The following is a 19,985-nucleotide window of genomic DNA, read 5'->3' as shown; positions in this document are numbered from 1 at the left end:
TTCTGTCTGCAGCCGCGCCGAGCAGCGCGCCAAACAAACCCGGAAGCGGGCCGGCGGCTCGCTCCCCATTGGCCGGCCGGCCCACTGACGTCTCTGGGAATCTCGGAGCGCGCCACAGTGGCGGGAATTCGCGGCTTCCCCCGAGACCGGGGTCCGGGGTCCGGGGCAGGGAGAGGGGAGAGGGGAGAGAGGGGAGACAGGGAGAGGGGAGACAGGGAGAGGGGAGAGAGGAGAGACGGGGGGAGAGACAGGGAGAGAGGAGGGGGGAGAGAGGAGGGGGGAGAGAGAGAGAGGAGGGGAGAGACAGGGACAAGGGAGAGACAGGGAGAGACGAGAGGAGAGGAAGGGAGAGACGAGAGGAGAGGAGGGGAGAGAGAGAGAGAGACAGGGACAGGGAGAGGAGGGGAGAGGGAGAGGGGACAAGAGAGGGGTGGGAGAGAGAGAGTTGGGGGAGAAGGGAGAGGGAGACACAGCAGCCGGAGCGGAGCGCTCACTCAAACACTCAGTGCATACATTTTAGAAATAATATATATATATATAAAAGGTTACAGCCACTGCGCGAGAAAGGTGAGTCCGTTTCATTCATTTGGCTTTTAGTCATTGTAACACATTTTCTAAAACTATATTAACGTGAGCTCCTCATTAATTTGTTTCCAGATGTTGTTCTGCATTTCCAGCACTTTCTGTTTTTATATTTTACATTTTCTGCTTTTTATCATTTCAATTTCCAGCACTTTCTGATTTTTTTTATCATTTAAATTGGCAGCATTTTCAGTTTTTTTTTATATTTTTCAGATTTCCAGTCTTTGGTTTTATTTCTGTCGCTGTGTGTTAGTTCTGTAACTCCTGTCTGTAACTGTGACAGTTCACCTTGTCCTGTACATGCGGCGTGACAAACCATTTCTGAAACTGCTTGCAATCTTCACTCAGCAATCATTTTCTGTCACGAGAGTGTTTAGGTATTCGCTGCCCCATAAAGGCGTTTATTTCAAACGGTGGGCTGATCCATATCTTTCCGCCAATTTTGTTAAAAAAATTAGGGGTTAAAAATAGCTTCTGATATTTAGACTTTGCAACGATTGAAACAGTTCGCAGTGAGATGTGGTCGTGACTAAAGAGCCAGTTGATATTAAAGAAAGAGAGAACTTTTCCAAAGTTGGCTCCAGAGTTAGCGGAACAATTTGGGAGGTCAGGAACTTCCAGTTGGCTTTTGCACTCGGCAGATGCTGCGTGCAATCCAGGACAGGAATATCCCAGTACCTCCAATCTGTTTTGACAAACTATCCCAACACAATGTAATAAATTAAAGAGTTGTGAGAATGTAGTGTTCGCCTGTTGGCTGGGGTGTGCTTCAACCCGTTGCGAAGGTGGTTCTTTTTATTACAATGAGAAACTGGGCTTCTTCTGTTTGGAGCAGAGAAGGCCAAGAGGAGATTTGACCGAGGTGTTCAAAATCATGTTCCGAGAGACTGCCTATGGTGGTGATTAAAATCATGTAGGGTTGAAATAAAGAGAAGCTGTTTCTTGTGGCTGAAGGGTCAATAACCAAGGGGCACAGATTTAAGGTGATTGGCAAAAGAATCAGATCGACATGAAAAGTTTTTTATGCAACGGGAGTGGTTAGCATTTGGGATACACTGCCTGATAGGGTGGTGGAGGCAGAATCAAAAGTAGCCTTCAAGTATTTATCCAACTCCCTTTTTGAAGGGGGAAAAATTGCCGGGGTATGGGTAAAGAGCAGGGGGCGAGGGACTAACTGGATCGCTCTGCGAAAGAGCTGGCACAGACTCGATGGGCCGAATGGCCGCCTGCGCTGTACTATTCTATGAATGAACGTTTTATTGAATAAGTGTTCGTATATTTCTTTCATTTTGCAGATGGAGTGCCTGAAACTGAAAGATCTCTTGACTGCACGGTATGGAAAATGTGATTTCCCCCCAGAGACCCTGAATGATGAAAGCAAAAGTGCACAGAAGGTAAATGTAATGTGTAGCTTTCCTGCATCTGAGTTTCTTAAAATAAAATGTACATAAACATTGTCAGTGGGAATGGTGGCCTAGTGGTTATGTCACTGGACTAGTAATGCAGAGGTCTGGACTAATCCAGAGACATGAATTCAAATCCCACTAAAGCAGTGGGAGAATTTTAATTCAGTTAATAAATTTGGAATTAAAAAGCTAGTATCAGTAATGGTGAGCATAAAACTACCGTTTTGTCGTTAAAAACTCATCTGGTTCACTAATGCCCTTTAGGAAAGGAAATCTGCCGTCCTTACCCGGTCTGGGCCTATATGTGACTCCAGACCCACAGCAATGTGGTTGACTCTTAACTGCCCTCTGAAATGGCGGCTCACTACCTCATTCTCGAGGGCAATTAGGGATGGGCAGTAAATGCCGGCCTTGTTGGTGACGCCCGCATCCTATGAACGAATACGTTTTTTTTTAAACGGATCAGATACTAACTGTGCAGAACTGCGGCTTAATTGGCAACTTTTCCAGGATAAAATTTTCTGTTTCGGCATTAAGGATTCAGTCTTCGTTTTTGTTATCGGTGTGATCAGGCGTAAACCATTTAGGACCGAGATGAGGAGAAGCTTTTTCACCCAGAGAATTGTGAACCTGTGGAATTCTCTGCCACAGAAATTTGTTGAGTCCAGTTCGTTGGACATATTCAAAAGGGAGTCAGATGTGGCCCTTACGGCTAAAGGGATCGGGGGTAAGGAGAGAAGGCAGGAGTGGAGTTGAATGATCAGCCATGATCTTATTGAATGGCGGTGCAGGCCCAAAGGGCCGAATGGCCTTCTCCTGCACCTATTTTCTATGTTTCAGGGACAGGAGGAGGCCATTCAGCCCCTCGTGGCCATCCCATCATTCAGTTAGATCACGGCTGATGTGTACCTCAACCCCATTTACCCGCTTTTGCTCCATATCCCCCGATACTCTTGCCCAACAAAAATTCACCCATTCAGTTTTGAAAGTTCCAATTGGCTTCCTGCACCCACAGCCAGAACCAGGGGTCACGGTCTCAGGGTCAGGGGTCGGCCATGTAGGACTGAGATGAGGAGAAAGTTCTTCACTCAGAGGGTGCTGAATCTTTGGCATTCGCTACCCCAGAGAGCTGTGGATGCTCAGTCATTGAGTATATTCAAGATGGAGATTGATAGATTTTTGGACTCTAGGGGAATCAAGGGATATGGGGAAAGTGGACTTGAGGTAGAAGATCAGCCATGATCTTATTGAACGACAGAGCAGGCTCAAGGGGCTGTGTGGCCTACTCCTCCTATTCCTTATGTTCTTATCGGGGGGAGGAAGGCGAGAGTTCACGATTTCTACTACACTTTGTGTGAAAAAAGTGCTTCCTGATTTTTCACCAGCATTCGCTGTTGCGAAGACCTTGCACAACCCCCGAGGCAGTTATTATCGAACGCTGGTACTTGGTAAACCACTGCCTAAAATAATCCCCGGGGAACCCTTCCACCAGTCGCACAGACAGAGTGTTATGCAGCTATCAGCCATGATCATATTGAATGGCGGTGCAGACTCGAAGGGCCGAATGGCCTGCTACTGTTCCATTGGGAACAACGCTTTGAACCACCGCAATTCTGAAATATTACAAAAAGATTTGTAAATGATGTGCACACTGGTTAACTGGTGCCAGTTATGAAAGGTCCCGTTTTCTGTCGGATTGGGACTAAATTATGAAGCGTTTGACTGTGCGGATTATTTGTCCCTACATTGTGGTGGTGGGGGGCAGGGGGGGATTCAAAATGGTGCCTCGGACGCGTGCATGATTTTCAATGGGCCACTGGACAGCGATTGACCGTAATTGCAACAAGACCACTTTGAAGTACCAAAAATATTGTTTCGTATGAAACTGCATTGATTTAGTGCCTTTTAACGTCGTTAAAAACGTTCCCAAGCCCAATGTTCCCTTTAATTTTGTTCTTGGGTGCGGTGCGCCGTCCCTTTAAGGGGCTGTGCTGCCCATTCAAAATGCTGCGCATGCGCGTTTTATTCCCATTGAAAAGCTGGTGATCCGGCTGTGCAGGAGGTCCTGAGAGCTGTGGCCGCTCTGCTTGAAGGGAGCATTGTCCAAAGTGTTTCACGGGAACATTGTCATGTCAAAATTTCACACTGAACTGCACAAGGAGAGAACAGGGACAGGTGTCTAAAAGGTTGGTCAAAGAGGTGGGTTTTAAGGAGGAAAGAGAGGCGGAGAGGTGTACGGAGGGCGTTCCAGAGCTTCGGGTCCAGGCGGCTGAAGGCAACAGTGGGCGAAGTTATCCTTCGCTGCTGCTTTTGTACGGTAGTAGCAAATCAAATGTCAATATCGAAGTCAGAATGGCAGGATTGTTGTATGAGGAGAGATTGGGTCGACTCTGCCTGTATTCATTAGAGTTTAGAAGAATGAGAGGGGATCTCATTGAAACGTATAAAATTCTGACGGGGTTGGACAGACTGGATGCGGGGAGGATGTTTCCCCGGGGCTGGGAAGTCTAGAACAAGGGGTCACAGTCTCAGGATACGGGGGAGGAAATTTAGGACAGAGATGAGGGGAAATGTTTTCACTCAGAGGTTGGTGAACCTGTGGAATTCTCTACCACAGAAGGCTGTGGAGGCCAAGTTACTGAATATATTTAAGAGGGAGATAGATCGATTTCTAGAAACAAAAGGCATCAAGGGGAATAAGGAAAAAGCGGGAATATGGTGTTGAGATAGAGGATCAGCCATGATCATATTGAATGGCAGTGCAGGCTCGAAGGGCCGAATGGCCGACTGCTCCTATTTTCTATGTAAGTCAGATATCCAGGCCAAAGCTCCCGGTGTAACAGCATGGATATCTTTAGGCTGTCTGCGAATTCCCTCCTGAGGGCAGTGCTTGATGATGTGCTCCAGGGTCTGATTAGGAGCTCCACAGTCGCATGACGGGGATGCCTTAACCTTCCACCTATGGAGAAGGCGGCAGCGTCGACTGTGACCGGTTCTGAGGCAGTTGATGTTTGTCCACTGTTTGAGAGGAAGGTTTGATCCTTCAGGTTGTACTGTGGGGTCTTTGATAAGGAATCCATTCCGTGTATCGCAGTTCTTCCAAGCATCCTTCACTAATGATGTAATAGGGCAGAGTTGGTTCTCCTCTATCCTCCTCTGAGGGTTGTAAATCTGTGGAATTCCCTGCCTCAGAGAGCTGTGGAAGCCGGGACATTGAATAAATTTAAGACAGAGATAGACCGCTTCTTAATCGATAAGGGATTTAAGGGGTTATGGGGAGCGGGCGGGGAAGTGGACCCGAGTGCACGATCGGATCCGCCACGATCGTATTAAATGGCGGAGCAGGCTCGAGGGGACCTATGGCCTACTCCTGCTCCTATTTCTTATGTTCTTATCCGCGAGCCCCTGTTTTTTTTTAATCACGGGTGTGGCTTTTCCCTTTTGGTCTCCGGTTTAGGAAAACCTGTTTATGGAACCGAAGAGGGCATCGCCCCAAACCCCGGTGAAAACTGAATTGTCGGCGGGCAGTGTGTCCAGGCGCAAGTGCTGCACTCCGGATCGCATTCAGATAACCCCCAATAAACAGGCGGACAAGTCGTCCCCCGAGCCCTGGTCCCCCACGGCCAACCTCAAGATGCTCATCAGCGCCGCGAGCCCCGACATCCGGGATCGGGAGAAGAAAAAGGAACTGTTCCGACAGATTGAGAACGAGAGGGTCAGAACCATCAGCAACGTTATCCAGGTAATTTCATCTAAGTTTCCGTAAAAGTTTATTTGGAATTTTGTAGGTTCTAGTGCCCTTGCCAAAAGGGGGCACTTGATTTAATGTTCTGCTTTAAAATAGTTGTAGAGCTGTTGAGTTGGGAGTGGCTTAGCCAGTCACGTAATGTTCACAAGACTCAATAAAACCCCAGCCAGTTGGGTTCGGGGGAACCACGATGGGGCAGGTGGTTGTGAGCCTGGTGGATGAACCGGTAATGTGTCGTGTGACTGTTAAACCTTTGCTAATAAACCAACCAGTTCTTAATTTTAAAAAAACACAGGGCTAGAACCTCTACTTTTTTGAATGCTTACCGCCCATTTTACTGCTGAATGATGTATCACGCCCATTTAGTGCCCATTTTGGCACAAAATGCACTGACCGGCATTTTTAGAAAACTTACCGAGCATTATTTTTCCCGGCGTTAAGCACATGGAGAATGTATTACCGCCTGCCCACTTTTTTTGGGCCGAATCATCAGAATGGGCGAAATCAACGCCCATAATATCGCCCAGCGTTACTTTCCGCATGGAATTAACGCCGAAATTCAATAATACCGCCCGCCCACATTTTTTTTGTCGTAAAGAGCGCATTTGATGAAACTAATGCCCAGGAGATCACCCACCATCACTTTCCCAACCTCGCGCACACATCGCTCGCCCAAAAAAACCGCACACAAAAAGTGGAACTGTTCTGAACGGACGCCAGCAGTGTGACTGGCATTTTTAAAATCCCACTCTTAATGTGAGGAGCTGAAATCTGAACGATTTGCCTGAAAGAGCGTTGATGTGAGTGACAACGCTGACACACTGCTGTGTGTGTGCAGCTCAGACATCAGTGGTGCCCATCATCTTGGTGCCAGTTAAAATTTACTATTGTGTTCCTAACACAGATGAGGCTGCACACAGGGAGGTTAAAGTAACAGTGACCTCAGTCTTTAATAAAACCAGAGTGAGGAACAGGCCTTATATACAGTGCTCCTAATGGATGCTGGGATCCCTTGGGACTTCAGGGGATGAGCTCCCTGGTGGCGGAACATGGGAGTGCATGCTTTACAGATTCACAACATCACTTCCCCCCCCCCCCCCCCCCCCCCAAAGTCAAAGTGAAAACTATTTACAAGGTGAGGCGGTCGGGAGCCTTTCTTTCCCTGGTGGACCGCCTCGGTACAAATGTCTGTTCTGGTGTGTTGGCTGTGCCCTCGCTGGGCTGGCGTGTTGTTGGCCCTGCAGGGCTGCTGGGTGAGCCTGGCCTTGCTGGGCTGTTGGGCGTGATGGGTTCGATTTCCTGGTCCGGGGTGGTGTCGTTGATCCTTTGGGTGTGTGTTGTGGGCTCGAAAAAGGTGGTGTCTGCTGTGGGTTGTTCAGGGCAGTCTGTGAACCGCAGCCTCGTTTGGTCCAGGTGCTTTCTGCAAATTTGTCCATTGTCTAGTTTGACTACAAACACCCTACTACTTTCTTTAGCTATCACCGTGCCCAGGATCCACTTGGGACCATGTCCATTGTTTAACACATACACAGGGTCATTCAGATCAATTTCCCGTGACACAGTGGCGCGACCATCGTTTACATTTTGTTGCTGCCGCCTGCTCTCTACCTGATCATACAGGTTGGGGTGAACCAGCGAGAGTCTGATTTTAAGTGTCCTTTTCATGAGTAGCTCAGCCGGGGGCACCCCTGTGAGCAAGTGGGGTCTCGTGCGGTAGCTGAGCAGTACTCGGGACAGGCAGGTTTGGAGTGAGCCTTCTGTGACTCGTTTAAGGCTCTGTTTGATGGTTTGTACTGCCCGCTCTGCCTGCCCATTGGAGGCTGGTTTAAACGGGGCCGAGGTGACATGTTTGATCCCATTGCGGGTCATGAATTCTTTAAATTCGGCACTGGTGAAATATGGCCTGTTGTCAGGCAGGCCATGGGTGGCAAACATGGTCCTCAGGCTTTCAATGGTGGTGGTGGCAGTGCTTCACGTAATTATTTCACAGTCAATCCATTTTGAAAAAGCATCCACCACCACCAGGAAAATTTTACCGAGAAACAGGCCCGCATAGTCGACATGGATCCTTGACCATGGTCTGGAGAGCCAGGACCACAAACTTAGTGGTGCCTCTCTGGGCGCGTTGCTCAACTGAGCACACACGCTGCATTGCCGTACACAGGACTCTAAGTCAGAGTCGATACCGGGCCACCACACGTGGGATCTGGCTATCGTTTTCATCATTACTATACCCGGGTGTGTGCTGTGGAGATCCGAGATGAACGTCTCCCTGCCCTTTTTCGGTAGCACTACGCGGTTACCCCACAACAGGCAGTCTGCCTGAACGGACAGCTCGTCCTTTCGCCGCTGGTACAGCTTGATTAGCTCTTGCATTTCAACGGGGATGCTGGCCCAGCTCCCATGCAGTACAGTTTTTTACTAGGGACAGCAGAGGATCTTGGCTGGTCCAAGTCCTAATCTGGCGGGCCGAGACAGGTGATTTATCATTTTCAAACACTTCCATGACCATCAACAGGTCTGCGGGCTGCGCCACCATCAACAAGTTTGCAGGCTGCGCCATTTCCACCCCCGTGGTGGGCAATGGTAGCCGACTGAGAGCATCCGCACAGTTCTCGGTGCCTGGCCTGTGGCGGATGATATAGTTAGACGCTGATGGTGCGAGTTCCCACCTTTGTATGTGGGCTGAGGCATTAGTATTTATCCCCTTATTTTCAGTGAACAGGGATATGAGGGGCTTGTGATCGGTTTCCAGCTCAAATTTGAGGCCAAACAGGTACTGATGCATTTTCTTTACCCCGAACACACACGCTAATGCCTCTTTCTCAATCATGCTGTAGGCCCTCTCGGCCTTAGACAAGCTCCTGGAGGCATAGGCGACAGGTTGCAACTTCCCCGCAACGTTAGCTTGTAATACACACCCGACTCAGTACGACACATCAAACGCTAGCACAAGTCTTTTACACGGGTTATACAATACAAGCAGCTTGTTGGAGCATAAAATGTTTCTGGCTTTCTCAAAAGCAATTACTTGTTTTTTTCCCCCCATACCCAGTTCTCACCTTTAAGCAATAACACATGTAGGGGCTCTAAGAGGGTGCTTAACCCTGGTAGGAAGTTACCAAAATAGTTGAGGAGTCCCAGGAACGACCGCAGCTCCGTGACGTTCTGTGGCCTGGGCGCGTTCCTGATAGCCTCTGTCTTGGCGTCTGTGGGCTGAATGCCGTCCGCCGCGATCTTTCTCCCCAAAAACTCCACTTCTGTTGCCATGAAGACGCATTTCAACCTCTTCAGCTGCAGCCCTACGCGATCCAGTCGCTGGAGGACCTCCTCCAGGTTTTGTAGGTGCTCGCGGTGTCCCGACTCGTGACCAATATGTCGTCCGGAAAAACCACCATACGTGGTACCGACTTGAGTAGGCTCTCCATGTTTCTCTAAGATCGCTGCAGCCGACCGAATTCCAAACGGGCATCTGTTGTAGATGAACAGTCCCTTGTGCGTGTTGATGCAGGTGAGGCCCTTCGAAGACTCCTCCAGCTCCTGCGTCATGTAGGCCAAAGTCAGGTCGAGCTTGAACGTCTTGCCTCCTGCCAGCGTCGCAAATAAGTCATCTGCCTTAGGTAGCGGGTATTGGTCCTGTAGCAAGAAACAATTAATAGTTACTTTATAATCGCCGCAAATCCTGACCGTGCCATCACTTTTGAGTACTGGAACAATCGGGCTGGCCCACTCGCTGAATTCCACTGGGGAGATGATGCCCTCGCGTTGCAGCCTGTCCAGCTCGATTTCCACTCTCTCCCTCATCATGTGAGGTACCGCTCGCGCCTTGTGGTGAATGGGTCGTGCCTCTGGAACCAAGTGGATCTGCTCCTTCGCCCCGGAAAAGTTTCCAATGCCTGGCTCAAAAAGGGAAGGAAATTTGTTCAGAACCTGGGTACATGAGGCCTTATCGACATGTGATAGCGCTCTGATGTCGTCCCAGATTCCAGTGGATTTTGCTCAGCCAGCTCCTTCCAAGCAGTGTGGGACCATCGCACGGAACAATCCAGAGTGGCAGTTCGTGCACCGTGCCCTTGTAGGTGACCTTGACCATGGCACTGCCCAGGACAGTGATAAGCTCTTTGGTGTACGTTCTCAGTTTCGTGTGGATGGGGCTCGGGGCTGGTCTGACTGCCTTGTTGCACCACAGTCTCTCAAACATCTTTTTACTCATGATGGATTGGCTAGCGCCAGTGTCCAATTCCATGGCTACGGGTAAGCCATTCAATTTTACATTTGGCATTATAGGTGGACATTTCGTCGAAAATGTGTGCACCCCGTGTACTTCAGCATCTGCCTCCTCTCTCTGAGGCTCAAAATTGCTTTGATCCAGCATGGACTGATCTTCCTCTGCCACGTGGTGGTTAGCAGGTTTTGCAGAGCTTGCAGCTCGTTGGAGGTGCCCCATTGTTCCACAGCTCTTGCAAACATACCCTTTGAAGCGGCATGAATAGGCTGAATGGAAGCCTCCACAACGCCAGCAAGATGTGAATTGCCTTGCATTCATCCTTTGTTGGAGACTCTGAGTCATCTGGGTCACCTGAGGCCCGCTGGCAGTTGCAGACTCGTGGTTTCTGCCCTGTACATTTCTGCTCGCAAACACAGTTCCAGTTAATTTATGAACATTACTAGCCCTTGTGTGCTGAGAGATTTGTTTGGTGTTATCACTGGTGGACATAAACGCCTGTGCTATCGCAATGGCCTTACTGAGGGTCGGTGTCTCTACAGTCAAAAGTTTTCATAGGATGGTCGCGTGGCCAATGCCCAGTACAAGAAAGTCTCTGAGCATCTGCTCCAGGTAGCCATCAAACTCACATTGTCCTGCAAGTCGCCTTAGCTCGGTGACGGAGCTCGCCACTTCCTGACCTTCAGATCGCTGGCACGTGTAGAATCGATATCCTGCCATCAGCATGCTCTTCCCTCCCTGATGCTCCCAAACCAGTGTACACAGCTCCTCATATGACTTATCTGTGGGTTTCACCGGAGCCAGAAGATTCTTCATGAGGCTGTAGGTCGGTGCCCCGCAGACTGTGAGGAGGACCGCTCTCCTTTTTGCAGCGCTTCCTTCTCCGTCCAGCTCGTTGGCTACAAAGGAGCCGTTCGACATAGGCTTCCCAGTCCTCACCCTCCGAGAACTTCTCCAGGATGCCCACAGTTTGCTGCATCTTTGCATTGGATTCGTAAACTCGTCGCCAGTTATTGTGTTCCTAACACAGATGAGACTGCACACAGGGAGGTTAAAGTAATAGTGACCTCAGTCTTTATTAAGACACTCCAGAGTGAGGAACAGGCCTTTAGGGGGCCGGCTTATACACAGTGCTCCCAAGGGATGCTGGGATCCCTTGGGACTTCAGCGGATGCGCTCCCTGGTGGCGGAACATGGGAGTGCATGCTTTACTGATACACAACATTTACGTTGATTGATATTAAGTTGTATTTCACCCTTTCATGTTGAGGAATCACCAGTGTGTAACGGTCCAGCTATCTGAGACCAGGCGCAACAAGGTTATGTTCAAGAACACATATTTTCTACCAACATTGGCTTGAAATCATAAATATCACAGCCAATGACACCCAACCCCTGCCCACTCCCCACTTTTTTCACCATTAACACCAATCACATGTTGAGGCTGAGTTGAAAAACACAAATGAGGTCATTCGAAGCGAAGTGGGTGCTACAGTGACAAGGTGAGTCCAGCGCTACACACAGCATCTGCACGACACAAGCACCACTGCTCTCAAAATCATCGCAGACATCACACTTCATGACCATCAACACATTTGCAGTCCAATGATTTTCATTGGGCCATCATTATTTCTGTGACCATTTTAGAAAGCATCTATCATTTATGATTGTTCGTATATGAGTGGGTGTGGCATCTATTGACTTTACGTTAGCAATGGTGTAAGCTTTACTCACGTGGCACCACTTCAGGGTCTGCAGATGTGTCCGTGGCTGTCCGGGGGTGTGAGCACTCGCTCCTCTATGTCAGTGATGTCGCTGGGGACTGGCGGCCCCCCCACCCGTTCGCCTCTGCACGGACCTCATCATCGATAGCTTCTTCTGTAAAAGGTGACAGGACGACATGGCATGAGATCATTGCGTGATATCATTGCTAGGTACTGTCACAGAGACTGATACAACACATAACCCACAGATGTAATCATCATTGTTATGAAAATTATCCTTCGTTACCTAAAGACGTACACCGTGACCGCAGGCTTTGAGTAACATTCCCGGAAAAAGTGCAAGACCTCACATCTGAGTCATTCATGACTGTCACAAATCAAATTATATAAATACATGAGTACATGTAAATCAATGTACTACTTACTCTTGCAGATCGCACAAGGTTGTTCCATCGTTTGCGGCATTGGTTGCCCTCGCGCATCTCGTTGGTCGCCGACGAGACCACCTCTGCGATCTCTGTCCATATCCTCTGGTAGGCCTTTGGGGTGGGCTTCCCACGCCCTCCCTGTGTCAAATCACCCCAGTGTAACTCTGCCTCCTGCAGGAGGGAGGCATTTGCCTCGTCCGAGAACCTCCTGGCTCTTTTGCGGCCTCCAATGTGCTCCTCTCCCACCTCACTGCTCTCTCCAGCATCAGTCTTCACAGCGCGCTGTGATGCCTCCTCCTCCTCCTCTCTCCATTTTTGGCCAAATTTGGACAAATATGTGGCTGGTAACAGCTACTTTTTGTTTGCCTACTTGCTGTGATGCTGTAAAGTCTCCCTCTTTCTCCCAAAGCAGCCACACCACACCCAGACGTGCCTTCAGTCCCCTCCCCCCTCCCCCTCTCTCTCTCTCTCTCTCTCTCTCCTGCGCATGTCACGGTGACCTTTGACCCTCAGAATCGCGGGAATCGAGCGTTGCCATGCCGTTGCTGCGGACAGCCACACTTTACGGCAGAAGGTCAAAAAGTTTTACCGCTACTGCCCATTTTATATCGCTCACGGTTAATGCCCATTTTCAAAAGTGGAGACTAGGTGCTTTGAGAATGGGCGAGAAGCCGGCGATCTGAAAACCCTTTTTTGGGCGATAACCGCAAAAGTGGAGGTTTTTATTGGTCCCGCTTATTGCCCCACCGCTTCTAAGTTGCGTTCTCTCGCCCCCCCCCCACAACCCCACATAATTCTCCCTGGCTACACCAGTGGCAACAAGGCCCATAGTATTACATCATCACAGGCCGGCCCTCGAATCGAGGATGACTTGCGTCCACGTCAAAAAGTTCACCGGTGTTTCAATGAAGGACCCAATATTCCAGGTCCCGAACTACATCCCAAGGGTGGAAGATGCCTGTGCGTGGATTTGTTTAACGTGGGGTGGCCGTTGCACACCAGCCACCACACGGGCTTGACAGAGCGAGGTCTTGGTCCAGTGGCAAGGGTTAACCAGGACGACTGGAGACCAGCTCTGCTGCACAGACCCAGTGCTCTCACACATATCGCACAGTGTGGGCTGGGTCCGTGCTGCCCCAGGGCCCTCGCCTCTTCTGGGCCCCAAACACGCGCCTCTCCTGGGCCCCGATCACGTCCCTCTATAGTCTCTCGCCGCTCCTTCGCCCCGACCTCGCCGCTCCTGCTGTACCTGCCCACGCTCCAATCACCGACCTGGACCTTGATGACGTCACTCTTCGCTGCCGTTGCTCTCCTGCACCAGCTCGCGCTGCTCCCTGGAGTGGTACCCCGCCATGCTGCTCCTTCCGATGGTGCTCGCAGGCCGGGGGCCTCACAGACTGCTCGCCTAGGCCACCATGCTGTGCGGCCTCTGGCCTGCGAGCACCGTCGGAGCAGGCCGGGGAGCAGAAGGAGCAACGTGGCAGCCCAGCCCAGCAGTCACAGGATTACACCGGATATACGGCCCAGAAACAGGCCATTCGGCCCAACCAGTCCATGCTGGCGTTTATGCTCCACTCGAGCCTCCTCCCGTCTTTCCTCATCTAAATCTATCAGCATAACCCTCTATTCCCTTCTCCCTCATGTGTTTATCCAGCCTCCCATTAAATACATCGATACTATTCGCCTCAACCACACCCTGTGGCAGCGAGTTCCACATTCTCACCACTCTCTGGGTAAAGGAGTTTCTCCTGAATTCCCCATTGGATTTCTTGGTGACTATCTTATATTGATGGTCTCTAGTTATGCTCTTCCCCACAAGTGGAAACATTCTCTGTATCCACTCTCTCAAAACCTTTCATCATTTTAAAGACCTCTATTAGGTCACCCCTCAGCCTTTTTTCAAGAGGATATGTACACCCTCGCATTTCTGGAATCCTTGCAGCTCATGACGGGCCGTGTTAGCTTTGATCCACACTGTGAGCCCGGCCTGCAGACACCTCCAATTTATACTTCTTGTCCTCGTCTTCAAATCCTTCCATGACCTCGCCCCCTCCCCATTTCTGGAACCTCCTCCAGCCTAACAACCCTCCCGAAAACTCTACCTTCCTCCAACTCTGCCCTCGTCTCCATCCATCCATCCATCCATCCTCCCTCGTTCCCCCCCCTCCTCTCCTCCCCCCCCCCCCCCCAACCCTCCTCTGTCCTACCCCCCCCCCAACCCTCCTCTCTCCTCCCCCCCCAACCCTCCTCTCTCCTCACCCCCCCCCAACCCTCCTCTCTCCTCACCCCCCCCCAACCCTCCTCTCTCCTCACCCCCCCCCAACCCTCCTCTCTCCTCACCCCCCCCAACCCTCCTCTCTCCTCCCCCCCCCAACCCTCCTCTCTCCTCCCCCCAACCCTCCTCTCTCCTCTTCCCCCCCCACCCCCCCAACCCTCCTCTCTTCCCCCCCCCCCCCCAACCCTCCTCTCTCTCCTCCCCCCCCCCCCCACCCTCCTCTCTCTCCTCCCCCCCCCCCAACCCTCCTCTCTCTCCTCCCCCCCCCCCAACCCTCCTCTCTCTCCTCCCCCCCCCCCCAACCGTCCTCTCCCCCCCCCCCCCCCCCCAACTGTCCTCTCCTCCCCCCCCCCCCCCAACCGTCCTCTCCTCCCCCCCCCCCCCCCCCAACCGTCCTCTCCTCCCCCCCCCCCCCCCAACCGTCCTCTCCTCCCCCCCCCCCCTCCAACCGTCCTCTCCTCCCCCCCCCCCCAACCGTCCTCTCCTCCCCCCCCCCAACCCTCCTCTCCTCTCCTCCCCCCCCCCCCAACCCTCCTCTCCTCCCCCCCCCCAACCCTCCTCTCCTCTCCCCCCCCCCCCAACCCTCCTCTCCTCCCCCCCCCCCAACCCTCCTCTCCTCCCCCCCCCAACCCTCCTCTCCTCCCCCCCAACCCCCCTCTCCTCCCCCAACCCTCCTCTCCTCCCCCAACCCTCCTCTCCTCCTCGCCCCCCCCCCCCACAACCCTCCTCTCCTCCTCCCCCCCCCCACAACCCTCCTCTCCTCCTCCCCCCCCCCCACAACCCTCCTCTCCTCCTCCCCCCCCCCCACAACCCTCCTCTCTTCCCCCCCCCCCCCCCAACCCTCCTCTTTCACCCCCCAACCCTCCTCTTCTCCCTCCCCCCAACCCTCCCCTCTTCCCCCCCACCCTCCTCTCCTTCCCCCCACCCTCCTCTCTTCCCCCTGATCACTCTGCAAAGGATGGTAAGTTAAAGGTTCTTTATGTATTTTTTTCAAACTGTAAAACTATCTTGGGAATGTTTTTTAACTTTTTTTTTGTGAAATTTTTTTAAAGTCCCCTCACCCCCTCCCTAGGCCCAACCGCAGCCTCGGGCTAAATTAAAAACCTTTTTAAGAACCGTCCGTTTTACTTGGTCTCCCCTTAACCGCCAAGAATACTGATGCAAGATCCATTTTCTCGCAGGGCGATTATTTTTAACTTAATAATGGAAATTTTCCCCAGCGTTACTGACAAAATGTTTGTGGTTTTTTTTCTGGGCGGGCGTTGAGGGGCTCCCGGGAAGGTCGAGCCCGGAGACGAGAGCCCCCAGCCTGTCCAATCTTTTGCGGGTGAATTTCCGGCGGAGGAGAAACGTTTGCTGGCTGGACGAGTGACGGTGCAGCCGCGGGAGTTCCCCACAACGAGCGATGGTAAGACGGGGCCGCCTCTTGTGAAGTACAAACCCGTTCTTTGTGTCCCCTGCAGCTCGCTGCGATCGACGACGGCGCTACGGATGAACTTGAACCTCAGCGCCCGAGCAGGAAGCAGAAGAGTCTGGGGCTTCTGTGCCAGAAATTCCTGGCGCGCTATCCCAATGATCCCATTTCAACCGAGAAAACGGAAATTTCCCTGGATGAAGTGGCAACCGAACTTGGTAAGCTTGTGGTCGGAGGGAGAAACATGGAAACATAGAAAATAGGTGCAGGAGTAGGCCATTCGGCCCTTCAAGCCTGCACCACCATTCAATATGATCATGCAACTTCAGTACCCATTCCTGATTTCTCTCCATTTCCTTTGATCCTATTAGCCGTAAGGCCCACATCTAACTCTCTTTTGAATATATCTAATAAACTGGCCTCAACAACCTTTTGTGGTAGAGAATTCCACAGGTTCACCACTCTCTGGGTGAAGAAGTTTCTCCTCATCTCGGTCTTAAATGGCTTACCCCTTATCCTTAGACTGTGACCCCTGGTTCTGGACTTCCCCAACATTCGGGAACATTCTTCCTGCATCTAACCTGTCCAGTCCCGTCAGAATGTTATATGTTTCTATGAGATCCCCTCTCATTCTTCTAAATTCCAGTGTATATAAGCCTAGTCGATCCAGTCTTTCTTCGTATGTCAGTCCTGTCTTCGGGAATCAGTCTGGTGAACCTTCAAGGAAGAGAATATGATGAGCCAGATTTTGCTGTAGGAGAGCTTATAACGGTGTCTGCTGGCATTAGAGTCTCGGGGCTTTAATGAGAGGTGATCTCATTGAAAAATACAAGATTCTTGGAGGGATTACATAAGAAATAGGAGCAGGAGTCGGCCATCTGGCTCCTCGAGCCTGCTCCGCCATTTAATGAGATCTTCCACCTCAACTCCACTTTCCTGCACTGTCCCCATATCCCTTGATTCCCTTAATATCCAGAAATCTGTCGATCTCTGTCGTGAATATACTCAACGACTGAGCCTCCACAGCCCTCTGGGGGAGAGAATTACAAAGATTCACCAGCCTCTGAGAGAAGAAACTTCTCCTCATCTCAGTCCTAAATGGCCGAACCCTTATCCTGAGACTGTGACCCCTGGTTCTAGACTCCCCAGCCCGGGGGAAACATCCTCCCTGCATCTACCCTGTCAAGCCCTGGGATCACACACCACCCCCCCCCCCCCTCCTCTCTTCCCCTCTCCCCCTCTCCCCACCCTCCTCTCTCTCTCTCTCCTCCCCCCCCCCCCCCACCTTCCTCTCTTTCTCCCCCCCCCCACCTTCCTCTCTTTCTCCCCCCCCCCCCACCTTCCTCTCTTTCTCCCCCCCCCCCCACCTTCCTCTCTTTCTCCCCCCCCCCCCACCTTCCTCTCTTTCTCCCCCCCCCCCCACCTTCCTCTCTTTCTCCCCCCCCCCCACCTTCCTCTCTTTCTCCCCCCCCCCCCACCTTCCTCTCTTTCTCCCCCCCCCCACCTTCCTCTCTTTCTCCCCCCCCCCACCTTCCTCTCTTTCTTCCCCCCCCCCACCTTCCTCTCTCCCCCCCCCCCCACCTTCCTCTCTTCCCCCCCCCCCCACCTTCCTCTCTTTCCCCCCCCCCCCACCTTCCTCTCTTTCCCCCCCCCCCCCACCTTCCTCTCTTTCCCCCCCCCCCCCCACCTTCCTCTCTTTCCCCCCCCCCCCCACGGTGCGCAAGGGCGGAGAGCGCGATGCTGTTTCCACGGTGGAGCTCGGCGAGCACCGGTTGGATATTGGCGTTGAACCGCGCACCTGCCGATGTCCCCCGCTGATTTTGGGGGCGGTGGGTGGGGGGGTGAGGGGCAGGGCGAGCGCGCGCGGCCCATTCAAATTTCCGTGCACGCGCACTCTTTGCCCATTTTAAAAGCCGCTGGGCGTCCCGCGTGTGTGGGGCCTGGAGATCGCCGCGCGGCAGCCCTGCTTAGCGGGGAAAGTCAGTCTCCGCCCCTTGCCTGGAGGTGCTGCGTATAAACAGCCGGCGGTGGCCTCGCTGTTGCCGCCACGACGGATTCCGGGGCGGTCGATGGGTGCGGGGACATTGTCTAACGGAGCGGACCCCTCCCCCCCTGCCCCCGGGGTGGGGGGGATGTTTTTTTTTTGGTTCCGGCAGGGGTGGAGCGCAGACGTATTTACGACATCGTGAATGTGCTGGAGTCCCTGCAGCTGGTCAGCCGCCTGGCCAAGAACCAGTACTCCTGGCACGGGCTGCGGGGCCTCGAGGAGACCCTGGCCGCCCTGAAGCGGAGGGGAGAGCAGCAGCGCTACGCCAAGCAGCTGGCCTGGGTCCGCCACAAGGAGCTGGAGCTGGGCGGCGACGGAGCGGACAGGAGACACACCACCCGGGAAGCGTGGTCCGGCTGGCAGGAGGCGAAGTCCGCGGAGGCCGAGAGTAAATCGGGTAAGGCATGTTGGTACGGTCGGGTCAGCCTGATAAAGTAGCAGGCCTGTGTCGCATAAGAAATGGGAGCAGGAGTAGGCCACGTGGCCCCTTGAGCCTGCTCCGCCATTCATTCTGATCCTGGCCTCGACTCCAGTTCCCTGATCTCCATAACCCTTGACTCCCTTATTGTTCAAGAATCTCTGTCTATTTCCACCTTTTAAATGTATACAAATTTGCACCGTTTAAATAGCACCACTTAAATTGCTGCATTCGTTCTGTAGCGTCTCTGTCACTGTGCACAATTCCTAAGCACGTAAGAATTAGGAGCAGTGGGCCATTCGGCCCCTCGAGCCTGCTCCGCCATTCAATAAGATCTCGGCTGATCTTCGACCTCAACTCCACTTTCCTGCACTATCCCCATATCCCTTGATTCTCCTCGAGTCCAAAAATCTATTGACCTTGGTCTTGTGTATACTCAACGCTTCAGCAGTCACGGAGAATTACGAAGACGACAACAACAACAGCTTGTATTTATATAGCGCCTTTAACGGCGTGAAATGTCGCAAGGTGCTTCACAGGGGTATTATGAGATTAAAAAATTTTGACACTGGGCCACATAAGCAGAAATTAGCGCAGGTGACCAAAAGTTTGGTCAAAGAAGGTGGGTTTCAAGGAGCGTCTTGAAGGAGGAAAGAGATGCGGAGATGCAGAGATGCAGGCATCCATGACGGAGCGATTATAATCAGGAACGCTTAAGAGACCAGAATTAGAGGAGCGCAGACATCTCGGGGGGAGGGGGGGGGCTGTGGGGCTGGACAAGGTTACAGAGATGGGGAGGGGCGAGGCCATGGAGGGATTTGAAAATGAGGATGAGAATTAGCACATAAGCAATAGTTGGCCATTCATCCCCTTGAGCCTGCTCCGCCATTTAATAAGATCATGGCTGATCTTCTATTTCAACTTTCCCGCCCGATCCCCATAATCCCTTGATTTCCCCGAGAGTCCAAAAATCTATCGATCTCTGTCTTGAATATACTCAACGACTGAGCCTCCACAGCCCTCTGGGGGAGAGAATTCCAAAGATTCACCCCCCTCCGATTCCTTTCAATTACAAATTGTCGAAGGTGGAAGGGCACGTTGAGATAGTGGTTTAAAAAAAGCTTACGGGATCCTGGGCTTCATAAATAGAGGCACAGAGTACAGAAGCGAGGAAGTTATGATGAACCTGTATAAAACACTGGTCCGGCCCCAACGGGAGTATTGTGTCCAATTCGGGGCCCCGCACTTTAGGAAGGATGTGAAGGCCTTGGAGAGGGGGCAGAGGAGATTTACGAGAATGGTTCCAGGGATGAGGGACTTCAGTGACGTGGAGAAGCTGGAGTTGTTCTCCTTGGAGCAGAGAAGGTTGAGAGGAGATTTGATCGAGGTGTCCAAGATCATGAGGGGTCTGGACAGAGTAGATCGAGAGAAGCTGTTCCCATTGGTGGAAGGGTCGCGAACCGGAGGACACAGATTTAAGGTGATTGGCAGAAGAACCAAAGGCGACACGAGGGAAAATGTTTTTACGCGGCGAGTGGTTAGGATCTGGGATGCACGGCCTGAGAGGGTGATGGAGGCAGACTCAATCGTGGCTTTCAAAAGGGAGTTGGATAAGTAACTGAAGGAAAATAAATTGCAGGGCTACGGGGAAAAGGCAGGGGAGTGGGACTGGCTGAGGTGCTCTTGCAGAGAGCCAGCACGGGCTCGACTGGCTGAAT

The 19,985-nt window shown here is 52.1% G+C and overlaps 1 protein-coding gene across 1 annotated transcript in view; it reads left to right on the top strand.

Annotated features, from left to right (window-relative positions):
* Positions 1-487: 487 nt before the first annotated feature.
* The window catches only part of e2f7 (E2F transcription factor 7), a 57,013-nt gene continuing 37,515 nt past the window's right edge, over positions 488-19,985 (top strand). The window contains exons 1-5 of the mRNA XM_070901538.1: positions 488-567; positions 1,878-1,976; positions 5,446-5,730; positions 15,852-16,020; positions 17,959-18,246. Of these exons, the coding sequence (XP_070757639.1) occupies positions 1,878-1,976; positions 5,446-5,730; positions 15,852-16,020; positions 17,959-18,246 (841 nt within the window). The 5' untranslated portion in view covers positions 488-567. The remainder of the gene's footprint in view (positions 568-1,877; positions 1,977-5,445; positions 5,731-15,851; positions 16,021-17,958; positions 18,247-19,985) is intronic.

Source organism: Pristiophorus japonicus, chromosome 15 (assembly GCF_044704955.1).
Source record: "Pristiophorus japonicus isolate sPriJap1 chromosome 15, sPriJap1.hap1, whole genome shotgun sequence".
NCBI classification, from domain to species: Eukaryota; Metazoa; Chordata; class Chondrichthyes; family Pristiophoridae; genus Pristiophorus; species Pristiophorus japonicus.
The sequence above is the reverse complement of the archived record's forward strand: the minus strand, read 5'-3'. Positions and strand labels throughout refer to the sequence as shown.